Raw genomic sequence first — 19,948 nt, 5'->3', positions numbered from 1 at the left:
GAGGATACAAGATACCAATGAAGAGCAAAATAACTGATATGTAGAGGAAATCACTGCCACTGATAATTTGGTCAGGTTACCATAAGATGCTAGAAAATACTTTATGAGACACAAGGGGTTGTGAAGAAACATCTAATGACTGTGGAAAGAAACAAGGTTACTGTTTTCCTTCTACTAGGAATCCATTACAGTTCTTCATGTCAGCAACAAATACTGATGAGAGGCCACCCTGCTGCAAAAGCTCTTCTTCAGGATCTACACTGTCCTTTACTTTCTGTGATAGCCCAGAAGAGCAAAGCTCAGCTCTGACTTTCAAATGTTATTATCAAAGAGATGGAGCCTGACAAAACAGACAACTTCGGGCTTCCCTTGCCTACTGGCTGGAAAAACAAGGTGCCTAGTGAACAAGTACCATTCTGAAGTTCACCTGTGGTTGTGGGAGCATACACTATTCTTAAGCTTGAGCTGAGAATACACAAGTATATTCATAGATGCAACTCAATCTTTCTGTTGCTCACTGTGAAATAGAAAGGTCCAAACTACCTGTGATCATTGAAGAGCCCCTACACTTTTCATGAGATTATTAATTTTAATTCCCTGGCTGAAACCCATGCTGTGTAATTACTGTGTCAACATACCGTCCCTTTGCATTTTCAATTACTATTCGAAGAATAGCATGCAAAATAAATTTATGTACACAGGAGACTGAGCTGAGCTTGTATATCCAGCTGTAAATGACATTTCTGACTTGAAGTTATTAACTCTCCATTCTTCAGTTCATTTTTAAATGAGTGCGTATTTTAATAATGAAGAAAGGAGTTTATAGAAAGTCATGATATGAGCGAAAGAAGAAAAATGAGATTATTAAATGGAGAACATCAAATTATTTTCTCTAAATAACTAAAATTAGAAACAGTCTAAATACTGAAAGTAATCTTTTATAAGCACAGAATCATTGTCATTGTGTTTCTTGGCTTCTCTAATCAACTCAGAGGAGAATATCAGTTATTAAAGTGAATGTTGCCTCATAGCAACAGGTGACAAGTTTGTATGACTGAAATATATTAACGGATGAAAAAGAAATAAGAACTGCAAATTGTATTAAATTATTTGTGTACAGAGGAAAAAGACCTCACTCCCAACAAATCCAGATTAAAAATCTGGACAGCCATTAGAATTTCTGTGACAAGAAAAAGGGTAAATAATGCATGTGAGAAAGGAGGTGGAGATCATGGGAAGAAAATGAGCAGATAAGGGAAAAAGGTAGAAATTTCACTAACACAAAGCAACTACAGACTTAGCCATACTTTGAAAACATGTTGCTTCAAGATGGCAGTAGGGAAAATACTCAAGTGCTTTCTTCAATCTGGCTTCTAAGAAAATATTTTAGCAACACCCTGATGTGCCTGTGGTGTGCATCTGTACTGTGCTAGAGAGAAGCTTGAATACTCATGCCAGCTTCTGTTAGTCTAGTACATTCTGTCCACTTGGAGTGTGACAGAGCCATACTTGCTGGGCAGAAACTACACTGTTGTCCTTTGATGTTGTATACATGAGCCAGTAAGAATATGAACCTGTTTCTCCTCTGTTCTGTTTCCACTGTTTAACTATAGTCAGTCCTAGGAAGCAGCAAAATCACTTCTAATGTGTTCTTTATGATACCAGTCAAAGTATGATGAAAACTATCAATAATCATATGCAGGAAAAAGTTGACTCATTTGACTGGTGATGGAATCTCCAGCTATTAAGCACTCCGTCTCAGGAAGTAGCCTTCATCCAAGAGACATTTTCCCTTCTGAGGCTGTTGCCTTCTGCAACTGTGATATTGGCCTCCTGTGTTAGTCCTCTTGCGCTCACTGATCAGGGCCAAATGACTGCAGACACACACCAATATGATGAGCAGTAAAATGGCGTCTATTCACTACTAAGCACAGCTTATATACCTTTACTTGAGCTATCGTGCCCTGTCCTGATTCGTTCGTACTGGATCTTAGCCCCTTACTACTATTCCTTATTTGGCTCCTACTGTCTCCTCATTCTTTTGCCTTCTTATCTTGTTTACTTCGTTAGCAAGGACAGTCTGTCTGAGCACAACAGCACCCTTTCACTGTGCTTAGGGAGAGGCCTATCCCGTACAGCACGTATCCCCACAAAGCGCCTACTACAACATGAGGCTAGCTCTTAAATGAGCCCAGGGAGAGAAGAACGGATCCACAGACCACTCCTTCAGGTCAGGCGGAAAGCACAGGTGAATTGCTTGCACCTGCGCTTCCTGGGCAGCCTTTCCCCCTCCCTCCCCCACCTCCCCTCCAGCAAGTGCTCGATCATCAGTTCAGTCTGTGACTTAACAGTTACCCTACACCTACATACAAGCCAAGAATAACTTGTATTGGAGTGTCCATGATGAAAGCAGCAAACAGCATCTTCATTAGAGCTGCTGGATTAGGGGGTAGATTGGAAATATAAGTTAAAAAAAAATATATACCAGCAATGGGAAACACATTTGAAGACAAGTAGGAAAATAATGGGGTTTGTACTGCGCATTTTAATTAGGACTGAGACCCTCAATATAGATATAAATAGGGAATGGATAAGCAGGAGCAAAAGACCTCTTGGAATAGCATCAAAATGACAGCTAGAGTGAGGGGAGTACAAAAAAGAATGAAGAGAAAGCAGAAAGGAAATGGAAAATATTCAAAGACAAATTAAACGTATGCCCAAGGGTCAAGAATGCCATCTAGCAATATGTGGAGAGGTGAAAGCAGGTCACTGAGAGACGGGATAAATGTGATCCAGGGTACAAGAGAGCCATCTAGCATTTGGCATGAGCAACTCAGGAGACATGAGAATTGAAAATACATACAATGGGTCAGCAACTGGTAATTTTGAGGGAGGTGCAAAATCACCTATTTTGTCATTTGCTTTTAACTCTACATAAAAAGTTCCAGTTGCTTCATGGTATTTTAAAACAATAGACAATCCTTTGGATTCTGAAACATAATACAATCAATTTGAGAAACATTCTTTAAAAGATGAGAAAATGATTGCATTTCAAGGAAAAGAAAGTTTAAGTCCCAAACTGTTCCTTAAGCATCATTTTTAGTTGGATAACAAACAGTTCTTGCTGTGGGATTCACAAGAAAAGGATGCATATTTATGCTGAAAAAGATCTGCTCAATCTTCTGATCCTTGGCTAATTCATTCTCATTTATCCAAAAGACAAAGGATAATTTCTTACTTGATTTTTAACTCATGAGTACAAAAGTTTGAGTTAGCCTAATATTGTCACAAAGGTAAATTGTTCAGGAAGATGACATGTTATAGATACAACTACAGAATTCCTTATATATTTCCCTTGCGTATGTGAATTATATGTTAAAGAATATTACTTGCACTTTGTATAAGAGCAAATCCTACCTCCTTTAGCAGCTATCAGCTAAATAAAATGTAATAACAATAGCTATTTGCAGAAATTCAAAGTAAATACGCATGTCTTGACAGCAGCTGAAGTTACCACACAGATGATGTAGTACACAAGAACTTGTTTTTTGGTCACTACACAAGACATCATAACAGCAAATGTTTAACCAAAAAAAAAAAACCCTCATTATGAAATAAAGCTAAAAGATAGCATTCCTTCCAAATACTGAACAATAGAGTAGGACAGCCCATAAGTGTTTTTAGCACTTCTTTTTCCTGGCACCTTTAACTGGGTGAGTGATTACATTAATTTATTTTTCTTACCTTTTAGAAAAGATTGGAAGTCTGTACCCTTATCTTCATTGATTTTGCCTTCCAGAGAAGACAGCATCTTGCTCAAATCATTCATGGCAGCAGCAATGTCGTCAACCTTCTTCTGTAGAGAAGTCAATTTCATTTCCTGGCTGCTAATACTCTCATTCATTTTTTGTGTAAGTGCTTGGTCAGAAAAAAAAAAAGAGAAGAAAAAAAAGTAGCATTACAAAATTGTAGGGTGGAAAGAAATGTAATTGACTTTGTAGGCATTAGTCAAGAATGCAGTGAAAAGTTTCTGAATTATTACGTTGAATGAATTACCTTGATTTTTGTCATGTATCATGTATTACTGACATTCAGCAGCACAGCAGCAGCTAATTACTAAGGCATCTGTATCCATTATAAAGTATTTATGATTCTAGAATAGTACTCAGAATGGTTTGCATATTTTAATCAGCATAAAGCCGTTTTTCCAACACCTAGCAGCCCACAAGGCTTTCAGTTAACTCTCATTTATTATTTCTCATTTAACATAACCACAAAAGCATTGATTTTTACTTATCATTTATAACATCATGATTTTGCAAGGCTTCTATCTGAAGGAATACATCATCTTTTCAGATATAAGTTCAAAATAGAGATAGAAAAACAGCTAATAGATAAATGACTTCAGAATAATCATTTGTCTGTCATTAAAAAAAAAAAAAAGACATCCAGCCTGTACAGTCAAGCATATTTTAAGACCTGCCTAAATTTTTCCTGATGTTTGTAGTCTTTTCAGGTGCAAAAGAGCCTATCTGGGTGCTTTTAAGGCAGGTAGCAGTAAAGAAAGCCTTAGTATTGCAAACAGAGACTCTGCGTGGCTCCAATTATCCACTTGAATTTAACAGCTGACAGGAATGAGACAGTCTGCAATTTTCAGAAGATGCTGAGAAAATTAAATGCTTTAATTCCTGTAAGAAAAGCTATAATTTTTTTTTCATATCCTTCAACAATTCAAACAGTGAACTTTATACACATAATATACTGCACTGTGTGATTAAAACCATACTATGACTTAATAAATTGCTATGCGAGAGATTCTTTAACAATACGTACAAATAGAACTCTCTCCTGTAGAGGCACATTGATCGTACAACTCCTAATAGGTATACCCTGGTGAGTAAGACTGTTTTAGGTTAGTATGTTAGCTTATCCAGCTATTTCCTTTCCCCTTGGTGTCTACTTAAACATAAAGCTGTGACTATATCTTAACTAAGCAGTTCAGTCTGCCTTGTCCTCAGCATGATCATGGAGATAAGCCATTGGCAGATCTTTTTTGAATACTTTCTTATAACTCTGCTCTGACACAGGCAGACAGATAGGTCCGTATACTTCTGCTCCTGGTTGAATTGTCACTGAGAGGAAGTGAACTGAGATCTTTACTGGCTCATCTGCAGCCACCAAAACTGGTAATTGAACGATTATTAATCTGCAGGGTACAACAGTTTCTTCAGTAACATTTCTCTTGGTTCCTGCTGAATGGAGTAGTCAAGCTGCATAAGTGAAGCTGGATATATGGTTTATAAAAGGCACAACGGCACTGAAGCAGCTGGAAACACAATCTGGCTTTTAGTCAGCTATGGCTGGCTTTTAGCAGCTGATGGAGTGAAAGACCAGGGCAGACAGATAATCCTGGCCCCAGGTTTTGTTTGCAGGGCTGGCAACCAAAACAGTTTCCAATTCCAAATTGATCCAATTTGATTTAAAAAAAAATCACTGAAAAGAAATTAACACGGCGCTCTGAGATTTCAGTTTTAGAGTTACTTTTTAGACTAGTATCACTACTAAAAGAAGTGGCTCTACTTAACACTTCATTGATCAGGCTCATTTCTTCATATGAGTCCTGGCTGCTTTACTAGACAGCATCTTCCTCCTGCCAGCACTGGGAAACTTGGTTATTCACACAACATCACCAAGGTGCAAGACTCTTCTCCTTTCTAACTCCCTTTTGAAACTACTTTTCCTTATCTCCATGCTATATTCAGCCTTCCCTTCGCCTCCCTATTCTTTGTGATTTTTCTCTTTATTATTTAAAGTAAAAGCACATATATGGCCACAAACACATACAAATGCTCTGTCTCCTTAGAGCCATGTGGCAGTCTGCATTCTGACACACTGTTCGCAGAGCATGCATGACTATCCCAAAATCAGGGCAGTATAGCGGCAATTGGAGCACGCTGACCTGATAACGTACCTTATTATTTGGTTCCTCTAAACGTTTTAGGACAAAGGCCAATCGCATGACTGATGAAAACACTGTACATCACTATATTTTCTTTTACAATTCAGTGCTGGTTTACACTACTAGATTTTTTTGTTTGTTGTTCTGCTAATTCATTTAACTTAGTACTGCAGCAGTTAAAAAACTCTAGTAGAACAAATTCAACAAATTTTCTTAGCTTAGTCATGCTAAGTTGTTAGTGCCTTCACATTTTTTATTTAATACCTTCCTCTTCCTAACATTATAAGAGAATTGTGATTGGCCTAAAGATGAAATTAGCTCTAACAGCTGACCTGGCCCACTAGGCTCCTGGGAAGCTCCTGGTGTCTTCTCATTGACAGTTCTGCTGCTTTCAGCCTGAATGCTGTGCAGAAGTGATTGATGTTCTTGAGCTAAGTGATTGACAAAAAGGAAAGGAAGCAAGTGAAACACTGAACATGAATAAATGAGTAGTCAGAATCAATTGCTTTCTCTCTGTGTCCTATACCAAATCTACCAAACCCAGAAATAACTGCAGATTAGGCTTTATAACAAAGTGCAGGACCACATCTAGATGAATATAGTGAATAGATTTATAAATGGCTTCCTGAGATTTGTGAGGAGTTGGTGTTAGTAATAAAAGGTCAAAAACTACAAAGTACAGAACATGGAAGTATAGAGCTAAAAATTCTAGAGGAAGACTTTACATCAGTATAAGACAGAAATCCAAAGACAATATAAAAAAATGTCAGCAATAATTGATGGGGGTTTTTTTTTGGCAGATTACACAAGTCTTCAAACCTTAGATGCTTCCAAATAAATATGATGGTGCTGCAGCACCTAAAAAATGAAAACGATTACAAAACGTAATCAAATTCCAGACTCTAATAAATATAATCTGAGATATACGACAGGTAAGTACATTGAAGTTCAGGAAGGTTGTGAGTTTGTTAATATTTTCTCTGGTCATGGCAGATGAGATTTTCTGTTCTTATTTTGCATCTCAATTCAAAGATCCAAGAGCACTTTCTACAAAGTTGGACTAACGTTATAGTCTCAGTATTACAGTTGAGGAAACTGAGGTCTAGAAAAGTGAACTGCCTTCACCCCAAAAATATGAGCAACAACTGATGGACCTAAGAACTAAAATGAGATTTCCATTTTCATTACTTACTTCTCTAGCCATTAAGCTTAACAGTGTCACATTCCTTTCATTAAAGTGGAAAAAATAATGAAATACATACTTAGTAGTTGTAAACTTTCTAGTGTAAATTCGTACTACAGATCGTTCAAAAAGCATTTTGAAGTGGCTGTTGTTCCAGTTGGAGCACATCTGAGGAATGTCACAGATATGATTTCCAACTTTTATTATGATCCAAGCAGAAGTTGGGTATGGTGACATTATCCCCCAGTTCAAACCTAGCCTGGCCATAACGTGAGTTTCCAAGGAAACAGAACAAAATGCTGAATCAAAAGATTCTGTGTCCCATCATGCTCTTGGCAGTGTGCACAAGGATCAATAGATTATTACACTAAAGGGTAAGGTGCTTGAGGTTGTAAATTAAGGGAGAAAGTAACAATTAGAACAGGGACTCAAAGAAAATTACAATATGGACTGAAAACTTCATAGAATCTACTGAAATTATCTGATTAAAAACACAAAATTCTAAGCTACAATTTCAATAGCTTCTGTTATCTTTCTGTGGCACAGCTATTGACAGGAGTTAACAGCTTGCATTTTGCCCAATTCATTACACATCAGTTATCAGTTGCTGACATGATGATATAATCTATGACAAGGGAGTCAATTACTTGACTGTGATAAAGACCAGCTGATCGATGTCCTTTTATTCTTTCATTTACTGATCCTTCTGTTGCTCTAAATATATTTACCACTACTGCTACTGAAACAGACAGCAGATTTATTATATTATCCATCTTATCTTCTATCCTACCTATTAAGTTCCTCATTTACAGCTATACATCGCAGAATACCCGAGCCCTTACAGTTAGTTTTATTTGCTTTAAGAACATCAAGGGTGTATATTTATTGCTGCATGCTTGTTTGCTCATGCTTTGAACTGCTCAGATAACTTAATCCCTGTAAAACCCAGGACGCAGATACCACCTTGCTGGAGGAAACCAGTAATGGAGCAAACCACCACTCATTGTACTGCTTCTAACCGGAGCAAGGACTGTAACCAGTGATTCACACACACACACCTGAACAACAAGATGCAGAGAGAAAACCTCATATTGTACAATTATGAATTTTCATCCTTGTCTAGAAAATGTGTTGTTCAGACAGCCTTAGATTCAGGAATGTCATTTGCTAAACAAATTCAGAACAGTCACTGGCAATATTGCTCCTTAACCATCATTCTTCTCCAGTGGCTCAGCCATTTTCCAAAGGAACCACTCAGATCATATAGTGAGAAGCCTCTTGTGTTCATTGTTCCCACAGCTGAGATCCCCATCCCAGATGCCAAAAAGCAGCAGATGAGACAGAAGCACCAGACTGAAACACCAACACACATACTCTTAAGTTAGAAATAACCATCAAATGACTTGAAACGTGATATGCTACACTCAGCCATAGCAAAAAAAAAAAAAGAGAAAATACAAAACCAAAAATAGACTTCCAGATCCACTCTATAGGTGTAATTTACAATAAGAAAGCAACACTAATAAAAAAGAAAACAAAAAAAAAAAAACACCAAAAAAAGGCAGTATTTCAGGAGGCTGAGTGACGAGGAGCTCCTCCAGTTCCTCCAGGAACTTCAGGGTGTTCAGCAGTTCCCAGTATAAGCTAAAGCACACAGGAATCTAACACTAGGCTCCTAACATCGAATGTATCAGCCTAGATGTTATCAGCCTAGATGTATAATTTATTGCCACATGTATTTTTAAACACAGTGTGCAAAATTCAGGGAATATTAAAAATATGAAAATTGGATCTTTTCCTCTCAATATATTTTTGATTAGTCAGGAGTGACTTAAGGGGAACCCCTCTGGGGAGTTATGTAGCTTCTCCATATTCCTTCTCTGGGCACTCCTGTGCTTGAAGATGAATTGCTACCTTTTGTGTCTACAGCTCACCCCATGCTGAGGACAGCGCTTGCTCTTGCACAGAATATTTTACAGCCATCTGCTGGAGAAATGACACCGCTACCAAGCAAGAGAATTCAGTTCTAACAATGGCTACAGTACTGCCAGTCATTTCAAGTACAAGCCCTCTGCTCTAAGACACAGCTAGGTGAGGTGGAAATGAATTACTGCACATTACATTACCTCACCCCACAGCAAAGCTGATACATAAAATGGTGTTCATAAACTGTATGCCCATGAATGAACTGGGATTTCCCTCCCACCCCAGACACTGGTACACACATACATTGTTTTCTCCAGCTTAAGGATGAAAAGTATCTCCAGCTTGAGGATAAAAAGCTGAAATAAAGATCTGCTTAGTAATAATGACATGTCACAAACTGTGCAACTCATAGCTGTCAAGGCCTTTCTTTTTGGCACTTGTTTGTTGATTTGTCCACACTGTGCTGTTCCACAAGACTTAAAATAAATAAAAAACAGGATATGGATTCCTTTATTTAAAAAGTAGCTCTTGTCCACCACAGACAATGTACTTTTACTAGGATACATCTCTTGTTCACTTCAGTAATGTGTTCTTGCCACATGGCAGGTGGAGTTGGAAATGATGATATAAACACCTTTCCAGAAGCTCTCCTGTATCACTCACCACTTCATTACCTGCAAAGTACCTGAAACCAGTCAGTCACAAAGTGACTGCCAGGTAGAGTTTGCCGAAGTCTAGGAACAGCTATCACATGCAAGGAAGTTTTTCTCCTGCCTAGACTGTCAGACAGGTCATTATGTTCCCTCACAGAAATCCTTCATTAGGTGATCATGTTGTTAAACAAATCAAGTGCAGAGGGGCCAAGGGGATGTCTCAGGAAGTCTGAGGAGTCACTGTCTGATTTTACAACATCTCTCTCCCTGCCGGTGAAGAAACAGAGTGCATGAAGACAAAGATACCAGGCTCCCAATTGTTCAATTTCATTAGCTGATGCCCCTTCACGGGAATTGAATAACACAGACAGGGCCTATGCTGGTGGTCTGCTCCTCATGGGAAGAAGCGCTCCAGAAACAGGGAAAAGGAGCACTTCTGATACAACACCTTTCATCTCCATCCTCTTTAAGCACTTCTAAAAGCATTAATTAATTAAATATCCCAGAGCCCTTGTGAGATAAGTGCCATCTCAATTTTCTAGATGAGTAAGCTTGGATATGCAGATTATAAGTGGCTTCCCCAAGTTATTCAGCAAGTCAGAAGAGCTTTGAGAATAGAACCCAGGAGATGTAATTTCAAACCCACTCCTTTAACACTTGACAACATATTCCTTTATTCTCATTTACACAGATGCCACTACTATTTGAGTTAATAGCTTTTTTCCTGGTCAGTGCTTCCATGTTGTTTTGATATCTTTTCAATTTTATCAACTGTACTCCACCCCTTTAATAAGCATTTTTAAATCTACTTTTGCTCACGTTTGTATTTTTTAAAAGGAAGCTTTTAAAACATCTTATCCACGCTCACTGGACAGCCTTGCTGACTGGCTGTGTCATGTGTCAATATCTAACTCCACGCTTGGCTGCACAGAAGAGAATTCTGTGCCTGCTGAGGTTCTGGCTCTTTCAGCACTGGAATTCCCTCCTGGATGTGAACAACAGTGATTTCTCTTCATTTCTCTACATTAATTTTTAATTACAGCCCCTTCTTTACCACTTCTGATTGAACTCCCTATCACATGTAATGGCCTTTCTTGTAATATTCATTCATTTAAAATATGCATGCTGATGTCATATCTTATTTTTCAAGGGCAGCTTTTTTTTTTTCTTTTTAAGGCCAGAAGCAAAAAAAAATAGCTATTACACAGATGTAAAACTACAGTGTGTTAACATATGTTTGATCACCAGGGCAGGGGTAAAGAGTTCTGTTCTGTCAAAAAAAAGCTAAAATTATACATGTAATGCACAATATCAAGTAAAATTCAGTCACCATTGAACTGAACAACAAATTTCCTACTCAGTTTAGAGGAAAACAAAGTTGGTGCATTATTTTACTGAATGTGTGAAATATATTCCTGGAGACAAACTAAAAGCCAAAAGGGTCACAGTGCTGCAGATGGATTTTATAGCAAATATTCAAGGGAGGACCTGGGTTTAATATTCCAGCACTGCAGAACTCAATAATTGAAAGGTCAAAAGTAGAGAAGCCCTGAATTCAAACTCCATATTTTAGCAAAATGGAATAAGGCTGAAGATGTTATGAGTTTTAGAGTGGAAGAACGGAAACGACATTTTGCTTAAGCTGCTCTGGAAGCTCACATGCAGGGGAGAGTCAACATTTCAAAGCATTTTAGCCTACCATGCATTTTTCCTGGTTTTGAAAAAAGAGAAGGAACCATATTGATTTTTAGCAGAGCCATTTACGTACAATTAAGATTGTATTGCTTTCTTCTGTTGAACTGAATGGGTTTCAAATCAGTGCAACTCTCACCCACCTTTTGGGTGGCAGTTTTGTCCACTGTATCCAGGACAGCACTTCCACTCCAGCGACGTTACTATTTTATGTTCAATCCTATATGCTTGGTGTGTTGTTGTCTGGGACCTGTAAAACAAAACTATTTTAAACCTCTTTTATGTAATGGTACAGGAGATGTAGGACCCACCTATATCTACATCATGTTTTTTTGATGTATCCTCTCATTAACTGCTTGAAAGTGAAAATGAAGCCTAGCTAGAAGCTGGTGTTTCAACAGCAAGTGTTAGTATTGCAACCTCCAGATAATCTGAATAGACAACACTTTCCTTTAAGATCTGTTTAGTGCTATCAGGTTTCTTTCTTGAATATATCATCCAGGAATTAAATATTAACTGTTATTATAATTAATAACTGAGTTGGTCAGAGTGAGTCAAATATACAACTGTGCAATCACGTTTCCTTTGAAATCAATAACTAAAAGCATTTCTGATGAATTTATGCTATACCAGACCATATTAAGTACATATTGGAAGCCTCTCATTTGTGATTCAACACATATCCTCGCTTGTACCAAGAGAAGCGTGATCAGCAGGTGAAGGGAGGTGATTCTGCTGCTCTGCTCTCGTGAGACCTCACCTGCCAAACTGTGTCCAGCAAGAAGGACATGGAGCTGTTGGAGTGGGTCCAGAGGAGAGGCACAAAGATGATCAGAAAGCTGCAGCACCTCCCCTACCCCTGCAGGAATAGGCTGATAGACCTGGGGCTCTTCAACCTTGAGCAGAAAAAGCTCTGGGGCTTCTTATAGCAGCCTTCTGGTACCTGAAGAGGGCCTACAGGAAAGCTGGGGATGGACTTTTGTAAGGGCACATAACAATAGAATGAGGGGAGATGTCTTTAAACCAGAAGAGGGTAGATTTAGACTAGATATCAGGAAGAAATACTTTACTGTGAGGGTGGTGAGGCCCTGGCACATATTGCCCAGCAAGGTTGTGGATGCTCTCTCCCTGGAAGCATTCAAGGCCAGGCTGGATGGGGCTGTGAACAGCCTGGTCTATGGGAGGTGTCCCTGCCTATAGCAGGGGGTTGGAACTAGATGGTCTTAAAGGTCCCTTCCAGCCCAAACCACTCTATGATTCTATTACTATTTTGAACAAGATTATAGATATATAAATCTGATAAAACAAGAAAATTTCCTGTCTGTAAGTTGAAGAAAGTAGGGTATAGCTTTGTAATTGTGATACCTCAGTTCTTACAGTTAAAGTAGGTAACTGCAGAGCCAGCAGCAATTTTGTTTCTGTGTTCCAACAGATTCTCTGTGTTCCAACTACCCCATCACTTCTTACAGCTTTTTGAAGTTAAATCAGCTTAGAATGAACATGCAGCAAAAGAACATACTGAAGAAACAAGCTAATGTATGCATATTTACTTCTTTTAAATAGAATGTTTGAGTAAAGAAGAATTTCAAATAGTTTTACTGGTTTCTAAACACTACCATGAAAACACCTCAGATCTCAGAAAATACAAAGATATAATAGCTACAGAATCCTTCTGGACACAGTGCCTGTCAAAATCACTCCAGAAAGGGGACAAATTTGAGAACTGTCAGACCAAAAAAATACACTTCCAATGAATTTTTTCATGATGCACCCTTGTCAACCTTTCATAAGGACTGCAATACTGTATATTAAGATGTATAGCAGGTTTGTACATGTCCCTGGACTGCTTTGCCTCTGAGAAAAGAACTTTTCAGCAATAAGAACTCACTAAAGATCAAGGTGAACTGAAATCAAGGTTGGTCCTCTCAATTATTCCACTGCGTATGTGCTCTTATTTTGCAATAAAACTGCCTTGTTCTGTATTAGCATAATCAATTCCTGAAAGTTCTTATAAAAAAATGAAGTGTTCATGGAAGGAGTTAATTGGGAATAGATATTTCAGAAATAGCTTTCCATGTAGACAAGCCCCAGAAGTATATATAGCTAACTAAATTACATGAGCAGCCCAAGGAAATAATTAAAATAAAAAAAAAAGTCAAAATCAGAGTTACTGCAAATCTATCAGATTGAATAAGAAAAAAAGCTGCTAACACTGCAACCTCAGGGCTTATCCCACAATTTCAAGACAATTAATTATATTTCAGACTCTCCTAAACCTAAGGATATCTCTGTTTCAGGTTTCACCTCAAAGTTTAAGTATGCTCTGCCCTACCATCTAGAGGACAATTCTCAGAAGAAGCTGACTTGCATGAAGCTTCTGAAGTTTTACAAGGGAAAAACATGTTATAATCTTTGTTTTACTGGTTCTGTTTCAAGCTACCATTCTCCAGTTCCGTGTATTAAAATCAGAATTCATTTACTACTAAAATCTAGTGTTTGGAGAATACAAACAGTCACTCAAACCACAAAGGACAATCTGAATATGTTCAGAGTTGTTCACAAATTGTATCCAGGCCAATAACTTTTCTAGATTTGCTGCCTGGCCAACGTAGTTGTGACAGAAATAAGAACCCAGAAGAGATTAAAACAAAAATATTTATGCCATTCAGAGAATGCCTTTTGCCCCAGCAACACAATGCACAAGCTTGGAAAACTGCACAGAAAGCATCTTCTTTCTCACATGAACTTTAAAGACTTGCAGTTTCTCTTGAAGTAATCCAGAAGAAACATGGATTAGAGATTAGATGATGCCAGAGTCAGGGTATGCCAAGTGTGTATGGTGGAACTGAAGGAGAGTTCCAATCATAGGTTTTTTTATACTTGCTAAAGCAACATGTTAAGATGAGATCTGGAAACATGCTTGTTTGCTACCTCATATGTTATTTTGTTTGTTTTCTGAAGTTATGGTTGTATTCATTAGGCAGCTGGTGACAATTAGAGTATTGTTTCCTCCTAGTTCTACACACCTCTGAGCACAGGATCCAATAAGCCAAGTACAAGGCTTTGCTCTGTGTGATGAGAAGGTTTCCAGGTTGTCGACTACAACTGTTGGTAAGAGTCTCGTATGGATATAAGCACACCAGTTGCTGCAAGAGATGGAAAGTAGACATAATTAAAATACAAATAACAATTTGCACAATGAGATATGATACTTAACAGGAATATCAATTAGGGATTAAGTTATGCAAACAAAATTTCTTTTCCCTCAGGCTGCCAGTGTAGTTTTGGGCAAGTTATTTACTCTTTCTGCTTCAGCTATCCATTAACAACGAAGAGAACAGGCAGTTATTTCTAAACCTCTACATTTATTTAGGTATAACTGATTTTTCCTTTGTAAATGTTTATATAGTACCAGATACAAGAAAGTCCTTCTAGCCTGCAGTAATCGTAGATCTTAAAATACCCCTGCATTTCAGATAAAGAAACTCTCTCTCCAGAAGTCAAAGAATTGTTTAACAAAGCTTTTAAACACCAATAGGTTTAATTTTACAGATAGGTATTTTTATTCCTCCTTCCTTTCCCTGGAAATAAGTTGAGCACACGTAAAGTGTGTTTTTCAGTGCATGTTGATGTCCAAGCCACACACAATCATAATATGCCATAGTTCTGCTCCTGGCTATGCCACTGGCTTTTTCCCCCCTCCTCTCCCTGGAAAGAAGTCATATATGAAATAATCAAAGCGTTAGCTACAGAGGAGGAAGCGGGAGAAGGTAGACGTAAGGCCACATTCTTTTAAAAGTAGTACCAGGTGGTTGGAAGAAACTCTTACATCCCATTTCAAAAACAGGTACAGTGGTAGAAGATAGGACAGGGAGAAGAATTAAGTAGAAATTATCATTTAAATAATGGCTCAGGATGAATTTGTACGATGAAATCATGTCTCAAATCTATCATCATCCTTTGAATCTGAAGTATGTAGACAAATTTCAGAGGCATTTGGCAAGGTCACTCAGCAAGTGCTAAGGAGGAAAAAAAGCAAGCTGTCATATATTGAGAAGACATGTCCTGTTACAGATTTTATAAGGTATTCAATCAGAAAAGTAAAAGACTAATTAGTTTTCTCAAGAAACAGTTTAATCAGCACAAACTCACATGACTACATAGTAGATATTACATGCATCAAGAAGATGATAGTTGAACTGGGAGATGAGAGTTAAAACACCAGACTGTGTAGTCCTGGTAATAAACCTAAAGTTTTTTTTTTTTATAATAATATAATTAGGTAATAAACCTGAAGTTGATTATGAAGTGCATTAATCTCATTATATTTAATTTCCAAGTGATTAAGTGTCAAAAAGATGCCTTGTAATACACAGTCAGCCATAAATAAAGACAACCTCAAGTTGCCATGGCCTCACATTGCACCAGGAAGGTTTAGGTTGGATATCAGGAAACACTTCTTCACAGAAAGGGTTGTTAAGCACTGGAGTAGGCTCCCCAGGGAGGTGGTTGAGTCATCATTGCTTAATGTGTTTAAAAACCATTTGGCTGTGGTGCTCACAGACATGATGTAGTGGAGCGTTGTTAGAGTTAGGGTACTGTGGTTAAGCTGCAGTTGGACTTGATGATCTTTAAGGTCTTTTCCAACCTGAGCAATTCTATGAACCTCATGCTTATGACCTAAATTTACCATCAGAGAATCAAAGAATTGCTTAGGCTGGAAGAGACCTTAAAGACAGTGGGAATACAAGAAAGACAACTCACAGCAGAAGCTGTGGTGCAAGATAAACATCATGAGAAAGGAACACTGAGAACCAAGGACACCACCAGAAGAAGTGCAAAACAAAAGTCAAGCAAGCTGCATGATGGCTGCATGGCAACAACCCAGACTGGAGGAAGAGTGCATGGCTTGGAATGACCCATGGCTCTGATTGAATAAGCTCTGCACGCACAGTAAAGGAGTTTCTGTGGAATGTTTTGCTGACATGTAAAGACAGGTGGGAAAGTTACAAGAGAAAACCTGTGAATGTATATAAGGGATGCGAGAACCTGCAATAAACGATTTGGATTGTTCTCATCTGAGTCTGTGCCTTAGACACTGCAAAAGATCATCCAGTTCCAGCTTCTCTGCTGCAGACACAGCTGCTACCCAGCAGCTCAGGCTGCCCAGGGGTCCATCCAACCTGGCCTTGAACACCTCCAGGGATGGGTCATCCACAACTTCTCTGGGCAGCTTGTGCCAGTGCCTTATCACCCTCTGAGCTCCTCTGTACCATTTAGGGTCATGCCATTATTCCCATGCTGAAACATATTATTAGCTTGACAAATTAGTGACAAGACATTGTTTCAGTTGTAGGGATGATGTACTAACAACTACTTCCAGACTAATATTTGCATATCAGACCTGAAAGCTCAGCTTCCAGTATCATGGTTTGATGCTAACTCTTGCTTCCAGTTCCTATAGCTCTGTTAATGTTTTAATGTTTTAGAGTCCAAGAAAATGTATTTACATTACCCAGCTTGCCCTGAAATCATTGTCTTTCTCTAGGCTGCTTACAGTGGGAATCAAAATGCACAGATTTACTGTTTCACACAAGAATTATACAAACACAAAATAGTATGAGAACCTATCCTTAAGATGCATCTTTTGACTTCTGAGATCTTACCAGGACATTTGTGACAGAACCAGTAGTTCTTTAATTAGAAAATGATTCCTGAGATATAAGATACTAAGTAAGGCCAACAGATGGAGCATCTCAGTATTCCTGCTGCCAACATCATATTGCGGTACACCCTCATGTAACATGAGATTTAATTGGTAAATAACATGCTTCATGTAAAAGGAATTTTTACTTTATATCTTTGATCATATTTTACCTACTTACCATTTCTTTGGAAATTTTCATTGAGAAAATATTCCCTTTTAATTAAATATAAAGAGGTTGTGCTTTTTTTTTGATGCTTCCTTTATGTTCTGTTCCCTCTGTCTCTAGCCTGTTGCATGTATGCTTATTGAATAAATACTTGCAAAAACTTAAATACAGCTCTCAGCTTTCAAGGTTAAAGGTCAGGTAATCATCCCATTGCCTTTGTGGAAATCAGGAGCAACTTTCTGAAACAAATTTGTTAGAATCAACAAGGAAAAAGCTTCTGAAGTTTTACAAGAGACAAAATGACTTGCAGCACTACTCTGGTTGTGGCATAGATGCCCTATACAGTCTCCTATATGTTGAGAACACAGACTAGCACCAATAACTAAATTGTAGTGATATGTGTTTAAATACTGCCAGCAGTTAGCCGTATGGATAGATGCTTCATCCCTTCCAGTTCACCTCCTTAGTAGCAATAGAAGAGAGAGATTCATCAAGCATTCTACAGGTGCATGACATAACATGCTCGGCTCCCTTACTAAATATAACAAGACAGCTCTTCCCCAGTTTCCCTGCAGAGGCATCAGTGAGCAGGAATAAGAAAACCTCTGGCAGAAAATGAGCCAGGGACTGAGTGTAACTATACAGGCTAGGCACTAACATCAACACCAAGTAGCACCACAACACCAAAGGCAAGCAAGCAAAGCAATGTGACTAAAACAACACAGCAAATAAAAGAGAACATCTAGGTAACAAACCTAAACAACAGTCCCAAAGGACTGATATAAATAAGCACTTCCACAAGGAGATGGGTTCAAACGTGGCCTTAAATGGAGTTCCTGTCCCATGGGTTTGGTTGGTGGTTTCAGGTGAGGCTGGTCAGGGCCATTAGGAAAAGGTTCTTTACTGAGAGGGTGGATGAACGCTACACTAGGCTTCCCAGGGTAGAAGTCACGGCCCTCAGGTCAAGAATTGTTTATACAATTCTCTCAGACATTGGGTCTGAATTTTGCATGAAGCCACAAGTTGTACCGAATGATCCTTGTGCATCATTTCTAACTCCAGATATTTGTGATTCTAAATAGACACAGCTTCTCCATTTTATAGCTATACTAAGTGCTCATACTTGAGATTAAAAAAAACAGTGCTCTTAAGTATAGCACTGAACTTACAAAAAAAATTACCAGTATATGAATGAAATAACAAAATTTCTTCACAAATGCAGAAAGCAACATTAGTCCAGACTGACTGCAGTCTATTCAGGAGGAGCTCCAACTGAACATAATGTCTTGCTTATGAATTGCTTTTGATTTAACCTCAGTATAGAGAAGGTAAACATGTACATTCCTGAATAACTTTCATTAATTAGCTGATGGCATATCAAGTCTGATCAAAAGACACTTGAAATTATAAGTCATTTAGTACATCTTTTTACTAGCAAGTTAGCTACCTAGAAGGTGAGGAGCTAAGAGCAAATGACAGCTAGGTGCATTACCACAGCTGCAAATCAAGAACCAAAAAATACAAGTCAGATTTCAAAGTCTGCACAGAACTGTATTACCTCAACCTACAATGAACCAGTGCTGTGGTCAGGACTTGAGCTCCTGGCTCCCTCACCTACCTTCTTATCCTCACACACAGACCTGAGAACTCAGCAGAGAAAGGGAGTAAGCTGAAGAAATACAGCAATACTGTCAGTGCCCGTCTTTTATGCAGTGCATACAGAAGAGATACTGTTTTTGGTAATTGCATTCCCTTCCACACCTAAACAAATGTGATCAACAAAAAGATAAGTCAAAGCAAACCAACATTAAAAGCACAACTGTAAAATACATCAAAGCCCTGAAATACAGAAGACCAGATTAAAACTACCTCTTAAAATTCATAATGTAAATCCACTCATTATCATTACTACAGAGAGCAGCCAATTTAAAGGTAACAGCTACTGGAATTTGCTCATTTGGAGATGCCCTTCAAGGAAAAAGCAACACTTTAAATCCCAGACTTATCAGGTAAGGACAACTGTTTATTTTTAAAAATAATCTGAACTCATACTCTGATCTTGTCAATCCTTTTCATCTGCCACAAAAAGTAACCTAACTTGAACAGATCATTTCTGCTTACAATATTTAACTAATTCTCACACTGAATGAGTACAATATCTGTGTACCTGTGGCTCTCAGAAGGGCCCAGCAATCTTTGAGCTAAAGTAGAGGAAATATTCTCAGCAAAAGAGCCCCTGGTGTGACTCATAATTAGTTTTATGCTACCAATGAACTAAGCTCATTAAGAGATGTTTAGAATGTAAATAGAATTTTGAAATCAAATTGTCTGGAAAAAAAATGTACATTTGAAAACAGAAGATGAAGCATGGTGAAAGAACTATTATGGGATATGCTAATGCAAAGGCAGAACAGACAACTGTTTTGCATAACAGGAACTTAAACCTGAAAACCCCCTTTAACCTCCCCAGAATGATATATTCTAGATCAGCAACACAGGTTTCTGACACAGATTTTGTCAAGAGCTGCAGCAGCATCTTGTTTCTTTTCCATTACAGCTGATCTCAATCAGGAAAGCTGCATTTAAAAACAAAATACATTGTACAGCAGAGATCCAGCCTGGACAGAGCAGTGTAAGTCAATGTATAAAGCCCTTGTGAGAG

At 38.2% G+C, this 19,948-nt stretch overlaps 1 protein-coding gene and 1 long non-coding RNA gene across 3 annotated transcripts in view; one reads left to right on the top strand and one right to left on the bottom strand.

Moving 5' to 3' along the window:
* Positions 1 to 19,948, bottom strand: part of MMRN1 (multimerin 1) — a 55,469-nt gene that overhangs the window by 13,151 nt on the left and 22,370 nt on the right. For both annotated transcript variants that reach the window (XM_046940566.1, XM_004941034.5), the window contains 4 exons: positions 14,440 to 14,559; positions 11,557 to 11,663; positions 6,292 to 6,390; positions 3,745 to 3,918 (listed from right to left, as the gene is read on the bottom strand). In XM_046940566.1, coding sequence (XP_046796522.1) covers positions 3,745 to 3,918; positions 6,292 to 6,390; positions 11,557 to 11,663; positions 14,440 to 14,559 — 500 coding nt within the window. The remainder of the gene's footprint in view (positions 1 to 3,744; positions 3,919 to 6,291; positions 6,391 to 11,556; positions 11,664 to 14,439; positions 14,560 to 19,948) is intronic.
* LOC121110594 lies at positions 7,379 to 9,311 on the top strand. Its single transcript, XR_005859520.1, has 2 exons — positions 7,379 to 7,516; positions 9,072 to 9,311. It is a non-coding gene; the product is annotated as an uncharacterized LOC121110594 (long non-coding RNA).

The sequence above is a fragment of the Gallus gallus genome, chromosome 4, assembly GCF_016699485.2.
Source record: "Gallus gallus isolate bGalGal1 chromosome 4, bGalGal1.mat.broiler.GRCg7b, whole genome shotgun sequence".
In the NCBI taxonomy this organism is placed as follows: domain Eukaryota; kingdom Metazoa; phylum Chordata; class Aves; order Galliformes; family Phasianidae; genus Gallus; species Gallus gallus.
Note: the sequence above shows the minus strand (reverse complement) of the source record. Positions and strands in the feature narration are given on the sequence as shown.